Raw genomic sequence first — 13,526 nt, 5'->3', positions numbered from 1 at the left:
GCTGTCATGATTGTCAGTGCCCAGGGCAATGTCTCAAAAAATCTGTGACTACTCTTGACCTTCGTCACCTTGCATGCAGACACCCGTAGATCAATGAGTGAGCAGCAAGTCAGACAACAAGCTTAACCTGACTCCTTTCTGACCCTGCACCCGTTTATTGTTGTACGTGGAAAACTCATGACTGCCTCAGGGCACAGGTGAAAGCCTGGATTATGTGGGGGAAAACACCCAAATGTTCCTAACATGAAGGCAAACCAACACATCTACTTTTTAAAAATCCCTGAATTCACATGGGATCATGGGGATCACTGACATCCTGGGGGAGGTTAGGGAGTGTGAGTGGCCCCAAGTATGAACACTTGTGTAGGAGACAGCAGGCTCATAGCCAAAGGAAGCCCTGCTTATCTGTCCTGGGAAGCAATGAGCTGTGAGGTGACTGCACGATACTGGTGACTGCACCTTTAGGCAGGTGGCCTTTCAGGCACCTTGGGTGAGAGCACTTTGGGGGAACATGAGCTGTTTCTTGGTTCTATTGAGAGAACCTAAAAACCAGTTCTCTCCAATCTCCCTAAATGTTATAAACTTGCTTTCCCTAGGGGGAAGAGCCTCAAAGTGAGTGAAATTCCTCTCTCTCCCTGAAATGTTCTGTGCCAACACAGAGCTCTGAGTATACTGCCTTGCTAAGTCAAGTTTCCTTATGTGTCCTCTATCTCTTCAATTAGATCTTAAATTCCTTGAAGGCAGGACTTCATCTCTCCATCCCTCTACCCCAGTCCCTACTCAGTCCCAGGAACATAGTAAATACTCAATAAATGTTTGTTAAATAGATTATTAAATAATAAGGACTCATCTAATACTAGTGAAATGAATAAAATAAAGCCTAAAAATTAAGTAAGTAATAGCATTGAGAGTTGCTAATTTTCTTTCTTGACATGCTTGTAAACTACTAGTTTGTTGTCTAGATGACATTCTTTGTCTAAAACAGCATGGGCACTAAGTGGGGAGCACTCTAATAGAAGCAGGTTAAAAGTCAAGAACTACAGGGTCCTAAGTAGGACCTACCACTTTCTCTGTTCTGATACCTGTGAAAAAGCCCAGGATGCTGTTTCTAGGTTACTTGAGGATTTTTTCCCCAGCTCTTCACTTAGAATGACTATTAGGTCATAAATAGAACTCAACTCCATTTCTGTTTTCTTGATGCCTTCAGAGACATTCTTTATATTCTATAGTGAAAAGAGGTGGCTTTTTGAAAAAAAGATGGAGTGGGGAAAAAATAGGGTAAAGCCTGAATCAACCTGCCTGGATGTAAAAGACCTTTGTTATAAATGAAGGATGTTTCAGCAGCACCAAGAGCAGATGTGAATGTCCATCTCTGTGTGTATGAGAGTGTAGAAGGAATTATCTACCCAGCATGTTCAGACATGTAAGTGGGATGACAAGACCAAGTGTGGAGCTGACAACTGTTTCATGAAAGGTTAACATACTAGAATTTTGTTCCCAAGTTCTCCTGTTGAGCCCAAACTAACCCAGATACTACAGAAGACACTATTTGTGATTCTAAAAATCTTCTCTTTATATGATTTCTCATTAACTATTCTTTCTAATTCTATTTTTAAGCTCAGTTTCTATTTTTTAAGCCAATTGTTGGGGTGGGGCAATGGGTGATGTTGGAAAGAAGTGATGTTGGTGGTAAGTAGGATTGGGCATGAGTCCAGGGAAACCTAGACCTGAGTGATTTTACTGTGCTGCACAGTATTTAATATTCTTGGGGGCCCTGGATCAGGAGGGTTATTCATCCTCTTGATGAAGGCGTATTCAGGCATCTAGATTCCAGAAGAGCTAGAAACGTGTATGTTTGGGTGGTGCCTACTTCTAACTGCTCCCTCCCTTTCCCACAAGTCTCACATGTAACTTTCTCCAGGTATTCCAAACACTGGGTCAGTGGTCATGTTATTCTGTCCCCAAGAGCACAGGGCTATCTCAAGTACAAACTCAGCACCTGACTGATGTTTATGTTAATTAACTGTGATTTGGTTGCATTGTGGAAGGGATAATGATTTTTAAATGGACTCAGACCACATCTAAGAATCCTGAAAATCATCTTGATTCAGCAGCCTCTTTATCTTCAGGAAGGCACATTCTCAAACCATATAAGATAAGTAGTCTTGAATTACATGAAGAAAGTTAGGGGTGTTTGGTTAAAAAAAAATAAAAATCTGAACATAGAAATAGAAACTAATGGTGATGCTATACACTACTGGATTCTTCCCTCTCTTGGTGGTTCATTGTTTCTAAAGAAGGCTGATACTTTTGTTTGCTCACCATTCCCCACCATTTTAGAAGAGACATGGACATTCTGAGAGTAAATGGGGCTTTGGCTTAAGAAGCTATTGCTCGAGGAAACCACACCTCAAACTGAGTTTTAGCTTAGTTTCCAAATCCCCAGTGTCCCCCACTCCTTACCCTGTCATCTGCAGATTCGGTAAAAGAAATGTTTCAACAAATCGTTCACCTTAGTTGGAACCTTGACCCAATGTATGGCCGTAACTTTAACTAGCTGTTCTAGTATTACTTGGCCAAGTTTGATCTTCTTTTTAGTTCACTAACTCTTCAAATCATAACAATGGGATGAAATATGGTTGTCACAGAAAAAGAGAAATGGATTTGATATTATCCACAGTAGGAAGCAGGTGTCTGCCATTTGCTACTGTTGACCTCCCTGATCCCTTCCATCCCAAGCTATATCCAGTGATTGAATCAATTGCTTCTTTAGCACTTTAATGGCTGATTCTCTCCCTAGGAACATCTAACAAGCTGTTTGATAGTTCAGAATGAATCTGGCTCTGGGGTTTCCATTCATTGCTATACTTGAAAATCTTGGTTGATCCTTCCAACATTCTGTAGACTTGCCCTTTGGATTTGAAGGGAAATGCATTCTTCTGAGTGGAAGACCCTGCTTCTCCAATTTCCATGGAAACTATAGCTTCCTAGACTGGTTCAAATCCAGTGGCATCAAAGCAGCACCATGCAGATTGAATAGGTTAGGCTTCTAGGGGTTTTCAGACTCCTACTCGGGATCAGAATCACCTGGAGAGCCTTTCAAAATGCAGATACTGGGGCCTAACTTTGGACCTTCTCATTTAGTGGCTTGGAGGAAAGTCTGGGTATCATTATATTTAGAAAGTTCCATGTTTTATACTAAAGTACACTGAGATTTGAGAGTCTGTGGGTTTAGAGATATAAGCTCAGAGGCAAGAAGGAGGAATGTTGAAGGGGGAGGAAGTAAGAGGGAGAGAAAAGAAGGAGGAAAGGAAAAATGGCCATAGAAAGGTCAAAGCAATTAGAGAAATTGTCTGAAAGCAGGAGCATTGGGCTGGGGAGTGCTTCCATCATGAATACCCAAGTATGAGGCTGTTTCAGCTTTATGGTGTGTGTGCGCATGGGCATGTGTGTGTGTGTGTACGTGGGCATGTGTGTGTGTGTGCACGTGTGTGTGTATGCATGCACACACACACACACATACACACAATATGGCCGTTTTGGGAAGGTGCTGGGAAAATCAGAGAGGCATGTCCCATGAGCCTGGGATTGTTCCTTCACCTCTGACATTTTTTCCGTTCCCAGTCTGAGCTCTATCACACACACCCCAGGGGAGAAAGCACAACACAGCTGCTGAAAATTGGTAGTTGCAGTTGTGTGCTTCTTCTCATTCCCCACTCTGGCTGTCATTACGACAGTATTTCTTGGGTCACATCTGGCTGGTGGGGTATCAATGACTTATGTTGGGGGAGAGGGAGGGAATGATGAAGGAAGATCACAAAAATACACCAGGGCCATCAGCAAAGTAAATTATACCTATTCCCCCAGCCCTACACCCACCCACCCACTGCCACCGCGCCCTCAATTTACCACCACGGAAGGCGTTCCTATAGCAACTTAAAGCATGGGTTTGAAGCTCATGTGATGAGCTCCAAAGCATAGTTCCATGTGCTCATACGTTACATGGTCCATAGCATAAGCTGCCCTTTCTGTAAGGTATTTCTGTCCTTGGATAGCCAGAGAGATCTACCCAAGGTAGAAGGACCACTTGGGAATTTGATCAGCTTTGCTAAATGAAATAAATTTGCCTAAGCATAGTACATTCAATTCCCTCTTTTCCTCTTAGAAATTATTCAAAGCCAGTTTTGTTGAGCATGGGCCTAAAAATGTTTTCCAGTGTTTCATTTTAATTTGAGAGAGAGGTGACTTGACCTTTGTCTTCTTTTCAAAGTATCACAACACAGCAACTCTACCATGGCCCGGTTCCAGTCATACCATCATTATTCAGTTTAGATTTACTGTTTCTCTACACTGAGATTTTTAGTCTGAACTGTATGTTGTTTACATCTGAATCCTGTACCTAGGAGCTTCTCTGGCATGCAAGGAATGCACAATAAATGTTTTCTGGGTACAAGGTTCTCAGGCAAGTTTCAAGTAGTCATTTGCAGAGAGTATGCATTTGATAGCAACATTGGGTTTCAGCATGTTGACCTGAACATTAAAAACTTGATAAAGAGGATTTTTGAATCAATAGGTTATGGAGTTCATGAAAAAATTAAAAGATACAATACCCTGTATCACATCTCTGTGTTATTACAAAACTCTTGAGATTTTAAGAAGTCAATACCTCTCTTGGCACCAGTTCCTTTCTATCTGGCGGCTCTGTTCAATGGGAAGCCATTTGCTTCCCTCTCCTCTTCCCTGCTTTAGTATTTAGACACTTCCCCAAGCAGACTCTTAGACTGTTTTCAGCATGGCCAAATAAATTTGACTATTTGCAAAACTGTGGGTGAGATGGTATTTTCAAGACTGGCAACAAGCATTTTTCACCCAAATGCTGGAGAACAACACTGGATTCTGGCAAGTCATTTCTCATGCTCAAGTAGGAGATCCTACAAAGAATTATATTTTCTGGAGCTTTTACAAATAATGGACTTGACTCTGCCAGAAAGGAGACAGCTCAAATATGGTTTGTCCCATAGGCAGAAATCTGGCACTTTAACAGCTTGAAGGTTGGCAAAGTAGTGTTGGCTGCTGGATAATAAAAGGGGCATCTTGAAGGTAAAAGAAAATTTACCATTGACTGGTTGACACTTAGGAAGTGGTGTTTCTAAATATGCACACATAACCAGCAGAGTGTTTTGCTAGCAGTGAAAATGATGGCAATGTGTTTGTCTGATGGACTACTCTAATATGATAAGATTAACACGAGAAATAGAAATACAATAGCATGCCATAATACTAACAGTTCAATAAAAATTGTTTCTTGTTAGAAGACCAGGCCTGGCTTTTCTCCTTAGCCCTAAAAATTAATAATTGTGCTCTCTAGCTCTCTTTGGGGGACAGATGCAAGACAAGGATAAGAACGAAGAAACTCTACAGTTTCTACAGGAAGGGGAGTTGAATAGAATCCTTGTGTCAGGTTTAGCCAACTCATTCACAGATCATCAGCTGTAGGCCCGTATTTCTCACTATGGTAGGATAAACTGAACGATGACATTTCTCTTAGGCTGATGGGCGGACAAAGAGACTCATTAGGGTGCAAATTTCATGCTTTGTTTCTCATGAAAGACCTGGAAGAAATCAAAGACATTCATCAACTATTCCATCAAGGTGTGTATGTGACCACAAAGTCATGGGAAGAGTGGAAGAAAAGGGAGATATTGAGGAAAGGCTCACAGCCTTCTGGACTCCCTGCCTCTGCCCATCTCAAGTTACGTACCCAGTACAGCACATCTGTCCAGCCCTCCATGGTGATGCACTGGAACACTGTCAACATGGCGAAGGCAAAATTGTCGAAGTTGGTGATGCCGTGCTTGGGCCCGTCCCACCCGGGCTTGCACACAGTGCCGTTCTGACACTGCCGCCCATGGCCTGTCTCCAGAGCACAAGGGGAAGGATCATCTTCTGCTGGAACATCTTGAATGACCAGGGGAAAAGAGAAGGCAGCAGAGGGGATGGAGAGAGATGGGCAGAGAAAGGAGAGAGAAGTCAGAGAGAAAACTGGCAGGATAAGGTTGATGGGCTAGGCAAAACAACCACAGCAACCATAATACAGAACACATTTTCAATAGTTCCCCCACAGACAAATTAAACAACGCAAGTAACGAGGTATTCATTTTAGGCTGCCATTGATTTAGGGAGTCAGTACTTTGAACTAATTGTAAAACTGTATTTTAACCTTGTTAATTGATTTCAAAGATGGTAAGGCTATTGCACATTCTGCAGAAACATGTTGTCATCATGGTCAATGGCAAATGGCCAATTAAAAGCTAATGATGATGCAATCACTCCAAGTGGAAAACATTCTGGGCAGTGATAGGAAATCCACCCTTTCTTTCTTTGGTGATAATGTATCTGTGGAGCCTTCCATTGGAATACCAGAGTTTAGGGTGAGGGTTATCTTGATTGGAAGAATCTCTCACATAATTAGCCAACAAGTCCCATTCTGTACCACTTTCTCCATTACGTGTTACAGGACACATCACCAAAGATACAAGTCATTTTATAGTAGAAGCCTTATGCTGATGAAGGACAAAACATAAATTCTTCCCACGGGGGGAAATGATAAATGATAAATGATAGTGGTCTTTATTACAACTCTCGAACATAAACACTGCTGACTGTCATATGGAACCTTGCAGCACTACTCTTTGGTTTCCAGTATGAATACCTTTCAGAAGAGAAGACTCCCTTTCTGACCTCTAATCAAGACAGACCTGCAGTGGGTGACAGGGATAATACTACCTAGGTACGGAGAGGGCTTTTCCAGGAAACTGTACAACATATCTCCTGTGGCTACAGATGGTGCTTGGGCTAATTTCACATGCTGGGAAGAGTTACTAGAAAATTAATAATTAAGATGTAGCTTATATTTTTGATGTGGAGATCATTGGTAAATTGAAATAAGACTAGACTGATCTAAGGGCACCTGGGTGGCTCAGTCAGTTAAGCATCGCTTTCTGCTCAGGTCAGGACCTCAGAGTCCTGGGATTAAGCCCCACATTGCACGGGGCTCCTGCTCAGCATGGAGTTTGCTTCCCCCTCTCCCTCTGCCTCCTCCTACAGCCTTAAGTGTACTCATGTGTGCTCTCTCTCTCTCTAATAAATAAATAGAACCCTTAAAAAATAAAAAAAGACTAGACTGATCTAAGAATTCCCATTATGGTAAAATACTGGTAGCCTTGACCCAGCTGTGTAAGGTAATAGTTTGAATTTCACAGAAGCTTGTGAAATTAAGGACATTGTCTCATGCTTATAGAAGGTAACAGTAATAAACAGAATAGACTTCAGTCATAACAAATGATAATTTAACAATAATGAAGATATGCCCCCAGATAGAATTTACTTATAGTTCTTCACTTAGAAAATAACAGATCACCCAGGGTCTTTTCTTATTTCATATGCATCACAACAATTACGAATGTCTAGTACCTGTGCATTGAAGACTATTGGTTGGTTGGCTCTTTCTCAGTTTGTGGTTTCAAATTTGAAACTGTTTACTCCAAAGAGGAAGACAGGAAGAGGAATATTAATCCTAACTAAGAGACAGTTCTTAGGAGAATGGAACTGAGCAGTATGGTTGGAAATACATGCTGGAGTGTGTCTTCTTGGCTTTTTTTTTTTTTTTTTTAATTTTTTTTTTTAATTTTTTTTTTTTAAAGATTTTATTTATTTATTTGACAGAGAGAAATTACAAGTAGATGGAGAGGCAGGCAGAGAGAGAGAGGGGGAAGCAGGCTTCCTGCTGAGCAGAGAGCCCGATGTGGGACTCGATCCCAGGACCCTGAGATCATGACCTGAGCCGAAGGCAGCGGCTTAACCCACTGAGCCACCCAGGCGCCCCTCTTCTTGGCTTTTTTACTTTTTTCTGTCTTAACAGCTTTATTGAAATATAATTTACATGTCTTACAATTCATCAATGTAAATGTACAGCTCAATTATTTTTAGTAAATTTATATAGTTGTACAGCTATCACCACAACCCATTTTAAAACATGTCCATCATCCTCCTAAATTCCTGTGTGCCTGTTTGCAGTCAATCCAAGCTCCTCTCCCCAGCCCCCAGCAACCTGATCTACACTCTGTCTCTATAGCTTTGCCTTTCCAGAAATTTCATATAAATAGAATCATACAATATGTGGCTTTTTGTGTCCGTCTTCTTTCACTTCGCATAATGTTTTTGTGGTTCATCTGTGTTGTTGCCCATATCAGTATAGTATATTATTTTTGTTGCCAAGCAGTGCATTTCACTGTACCTCTAACCATTCACCAGTGGATGGACATTTGGATTATTTCCAGATTTGGGCTTTTGTGAACCATGCTTCCTGGCTTATCCTTGGCCTGGTACTTCAGGTTGTGTGTGGGTCTTTGTGTGATGACCAAGGTGTAAAGGTCTGCACCACTGGTCCCTGAACTGTTTGAGGGAATGACAGTGTCCACCCCATTTCCTGACTCCAGGTTCTGGTTCCCAGTAGGGTTCTGCTCCTGGAACTGAACTCTAGTTAATTTTTTGTGACTTCTGAATTTTTAAAGTCTTTGGAGATTTGGCTGTGAGTTTAAACAACGGGAGGCTAGAAAAAGAGGGAAACTCAGAAATCAATCCCAACCCTAAAGAATGCATAAAAAAGTGGGCAAAAAACACCTAAAAAATTGAGAAACTGGGAAACCAAGAACTAAATACATTATATGTTCTGTTGGGTTTCTCACCCGTTCTGGTGATGACTTTCTACTGTGATATGTTCAGTCACTGTGATAAAAGTGCTGGAATGATATAGAAGATGGGAGCAAAAGAGAAGGTGAAAAAACGGAAGAAAAACTTGCATTTCTTTTTCTCCTGTTTTGCCTTCTAGTGAATAAAGATGTTGTTAATCATTGTGTTGTCACTGCTCATCTGACAGCCTTTCCTGTGCTCTCTATTTCTGAAACAGGCAAAAATAAGGCAAAAGTGAAGGTTGCTAAAGTGAATGCTGAGTGTCCTCAAGGAAGAAAAACATCTTGTGGTGTTTTTTTTTTTTTTTTAATTTCTTTTCAGCGTAACAGTATTCATTGTTTTTGCACCACACCCAGTGCTCCATGCAATACGTGCCCACCTTAATACCCACCACCTTTGGGGTTTTATAGAAAAGTATATGCTGAAAGGAAAACGGCATCAAGGGGAAGGGATCTCATTAATCATCATCATCATCATCATAATAAAAGGACGAGGTTCAGAGAGATTATCTAAAGGCTCAAACACCACTGCTATTTTAAACTATCTTGAACAACAATAAAAAAAGATTTGAGAACAATTAAGAAGCAATGATGATCTGGTAAAAATAGGTATCTATAAAAAGCACTGAAGGGAACACTTGAAAAATGTGAACACACACACATCAGCAGGTCCTTGCGACATGCACTTGAAGGAGGGGGGAAATTAGTTTGAACATGAAAATTGTGTTGGTTTTCTTCTGCAGAGTCATGAAGCCCTAGGGACGAAAGCAGGAACAAATGTAGGAGAAAGAAACAAAGATGTAGGCCTTATGCTTTAAAACAGAAGTGAAGTAGAATCATTCTGGAAAGACCAAATTAAGTTTGTGGTAAAAGAATGGAGGCAAAGATTAGGAGAGATTTTAGAAAAGCAGTTAATACCAACAAAAACATGAAATCCTGGGAGATTGCCAGTTAGGGGTTCCAAGGAGAAATCACCAAAGACAAAATCAATTACTTTTTTAGGACCCAACTTTAAGGAGTGAATACAATGAGAGTGATTTCATTTCTAGGTTTGAACCAACCAATTCTTTGCCAGTCTCAGGGGTAATTAGTGTGCTTGGGAGAACGATTCAGAGTGGCCTGGCTCAGAGTGCCATCAAACAGATGGGACAGCCAGAAACAAAAGGTGCCGGCATATGGTGATGTGTCTGTTGAGGAACTAGGAAGGCGCCTTGCAGATGCCTCTGGGATCAGAGAAAAATTGCCTCTTCAGAGACCACCTCTACAGGGAACTGGAAGGGCAGCCTACAGGCTGAATTATGGTCTACCCAGCCAGCTCCAGAGCTTTCTTCAGCCAAAGCATGGCTCAAAATCTTATGTGTCCTACAATCTACAAGCACATAAAATTCCCAGTGTGAGAAAAAGTCTTAGAGTGCAACAAGAAGAATTTGATCTAAATTCCTTTATCACAAAGGCTCACAAACACTTTTGTATAATCTAAATTGGTAGAAAAATATGGTAATTCAACACAAAGTCTGATGTTTATGAAAAACATCACCTATTCCAAAGGTGGTATAAAACTCTCCAAAACCAACATGGGGGTTGGTTTCAAAGATTGCAGGTTTTTGGTCTCCTCTATGACTGCATGGAGTAAGTCCAGAATCCCATACTTTTTTTTCCCTTCTCATTAATTTAGTCACTATGTAGGTGGAAGAGGCTCTGATGACTGTGGTTTCATGTTCTGTTGGGAAGGATGGAGTGGGGCCCTGGATTTGTCATCAGATGGCAGATTTAGGAAGGAGGAGCTCCAAAAGCTCCTGATTGCAGAGTGTTGAGTGAAGAGGCATCTACAGCCAGGTGTCCTCAGCACCTCTTCCCAGCAGGGAGCTTGGCTCCACACAGAGTGAGGTCACCTTCCTGGAGCTGGCATGGCTCCTCTCTCTGGAACACTTCTCTCAGTGTCTGTTCTCTGACACCCTGGATCCCCAGGCTGATGGTCCTTTTCACCATGGCAGCTAACTTCCCTTCTGACTTGTGGGGTGAAGGTAAATCCCACCGCTAAATAATCTGATGCATCTTCTGGTAGGATGAAGGCGACATCCCAAGAATTTCTCCTAGTCCTGTTTTTTGTTTGTTTTTTAAATCAAGAATGGAAAACAATACAGTTCTAAAAAGGCCATTCCAATTGGTGAGGCCAGTTCTGGTCCTTATCCTAAGAGTGGGGAGGCTGCTATAAGCACTGGCAGGCCATTGGTGGCTGTTTCACCAGACTCTGCAGCTGCGGTTCAGAGAAGAGCATCCTATCTTGTGTCTCCTTTGTTTATCGTGCCCGTCATTTTCTTGCTGGTTGAAGCCACTGCAGGTCTGATAACAAAGCCCAGTGACTTCCAACATTCAGGGTTGCTTGTTAGCACAGGCCCTTAGAGGATCTTGCCACCAGTGAAAAATGTACTTTTGCTGTTTTCTCAGCAGGATTGATAGAAGCTATGTGCAGCTCTGGGAGCTGTGCTCCCTAGGTAAGTGGTTGGTTACAGGATAAGGTTGCTATCATTAGCTCTATGGCAGAAATTCACCATTTCATTCTCTTCCTGCCTCTTGGCATGCTGTTGGTGAGAGCCATACCATCACACACACCTGCTCTTGGGGTCTTTGACACTCAACCTCCCTATGACACCCTGAGGAGTTTGAGTCTAAAGAGTCACTGATCATTTCAATACACTGCGTAAACTTTAGAGATTAACGGTCCAGCTCTTAAGTGGGACTTAGAATGAGCTCTAACAAAGCTACACAATTAACATAAATTTATTGGTTTAGGGCTGGCTATAGACTAAACTGAGCAAGAAGGATTTGAATTCAAGGGAAAAATACTACTCATTGCATTATTTGGTATTCCTCTAAACAAAGCTGAAAATCTCAGAATTTTAACTGAAGGCAAGATCTGTCCTAATATTAAAGAACTTGGTTTTTTTTAAACATGACAGTTTATTTAATTTATTTTTTTAAAAAGATTTTATTTATATATTTGACAGAGAGATCACCCATAGGCAGAGAGGCAGGCAGAGAGAGGGGGTGGGGGACAGGTTCTCTGCTGAGCCTCCTTAGCCCGATGCGGGACTTGGTCCCAGGACCCTGAGACCATGACTGAAGCCCAAGGCAGAGGCCTAACCCTCTAAGCCACCCAGGTGCCCCGACAGTTTATTTTATACAATTATGGCTCAAATAATTAGGAAGTTCTCTCCAGAGTGAAAAAATGGTCTCTTAAATAGACTCCTTATCAAAAAAGTAAAAACAATGGTGTGAATCTGTAATCATAGGTTTATGGGGTTTTGTTGTTGTTGTTGTTGTTTTAGGACTATGGTCACGTAGTGGTGATTTAGAAACTACAAATACCCAGTCAATCCACCCAGTTAAACCAGACCCTCTAGATCAGGTACTCTATTTTGATTTCTGAATATGAATAGCCTATGTCATTCCTTGTTGTGCAGATCTGTCCCTCCTCACCATCGTAAAGCAAGAGGGGTCAAATTTAATTTAATGCCTGGGCTGAATGGGAAGGAGAAGCAGTACAGATGGAGAGAAATGAGTTATCTTTTAAAGCTTCAGACAGATGTCTCCCCTTTCTCTACCAAGATGTCAAAAATCAAGATGAAAGATCTGGTTGTTGGAAAAAACAATCACATAAATTTAACACTTCTAATCCTTTTAGGGGGGAAGTATTTTTTTTCAACAAGTTTTTGTTTTAAACTATTTTACATGTCTTCTGAGAAGCTCTGTCAATTCCTGTTTAAATGATTTTTTTTTTAAAGGCACCACTGAGATTTTAGTAACCTAAGACAAAAGTTTGTAATATATCCCATAAGCCAAAATTTTAGTCCTATTCAGAGAAGTGCCTAATAGTTCAGCATTTCTTGTTAAATATACTGATTTATGGAAAGACCATGGGAAGAGAAGTCTCAAGAAGCTCCCCCTCCACCACACCCTGTGACAGGGGGCCAGCATCTGTCAGGCCTATGAAGAGAGAAGCAGAAAACACAGCACAGAAGAGCCAAGGGTGCACAGAACCCAGGGTTGGGATGGAGACATCTACTGGCTGCTGGCAAAGCTGCTTTCGTGGAAGGGCTTTGGATGACAAGTGACACTGGACAGAGATATACATGCTCATTACATCAGTTCTGATTCTTAAAATACTCCAGGTTGTCTAGGTGATGCTTCTTGATTCACACAGCTCATTTAACCGTTTAGTAGTGCTGGACGGAAACTTGCAATTAACTGTTTTAACAAAGACCTATTTTATTAGAAAGAAAGTAACTAAGAGGAAAATAATACCAACCTCTGCCTTTCATTCCACAGAATGGAAAGATGAGTACCTGAATGGAGGGGGCCTTCCCTAGCGCCAGTGATCACATGGTGGCTGTTCACCCCATTACAAGGAAAGTAGCAACAAGCCAGGGAAGCTTCTTGAGAGCTGACCACTGGGCATCTTCCCTTACCTGCTATGCCTTCCTGGTTGTAGCAGGTCTTATGCATTTTCCCCATGAAGAGCTCCAGGCCGATGATGGCGTAGATGATGATGACAAACAGCACTAACAGGGCAATATGCAGCAGGGGCACCATAGCCTTGATAATGGAATTCAGAACCACCTGGAGGCCTGCAATGACAAAATCAGACAGTAACAGTGAGCACATCAGTTTCCATTTATTGAACCAAATGCTATCTTGGATGCCATACTGATGTAATCTCATGCAATTTTCTTAGCAACTTTACCAGTGATGTATCACAAGCCCCATTTTTTAGAT

The 13,526-nt window shown here is 41.5% G+C and overlaps 1 protein-coding gene across 10 annotated transcripts in view; it reads right to left on the bottom strand.

The window, feature by feature from the left end:
* Positions 1 to 13,526, bottom strand: part of CACNA1C (calcium voltage-gated channel subunit alpha1 C) — a 641,635-nt gene that overhangs the window by 199,008 nt on the left and 429,101 nt on the right. For all 10 annotated transcript variants that reach the window (XM_059403911.1, XM_059403906.1, XM_059403901.1 and 7 more), the window contains exons 6-7: positions 13,220 to 13,378; positions 5,762 to 5,958 (exon numbers count right to left, since the gene is read on the bottom strand). In XM_059403911.1, the coding sequence (XP_059259894.1) occupies positions 5,762 to 5,958; positions 13,220 to 13,378 (356 nt within the window). The remainder of the gene's footprint in view (positions 1 to 5,761; positions 5,959 to 13,219; positions 13,379 to 13,526) is intronic.

The sequence above is a fragment of the Mustela nigripes genome, chromosome 6 (assembly GCF_022355385.1).
Source record: "Mustela nigripes isolate SB6536 chromosome 6, MUSNIG.SB6536, whole genome shotgun sequence".
Classification (NCBI taxonomy): Eukaryota; Metazoa; Chordata; class Mammalia; order Carnivora; family Mustelidae; genus Mustela; species Mustela nigripes.
This window is presented reverse-complemented; position numbering and strand designations above follow the sequence as displayed.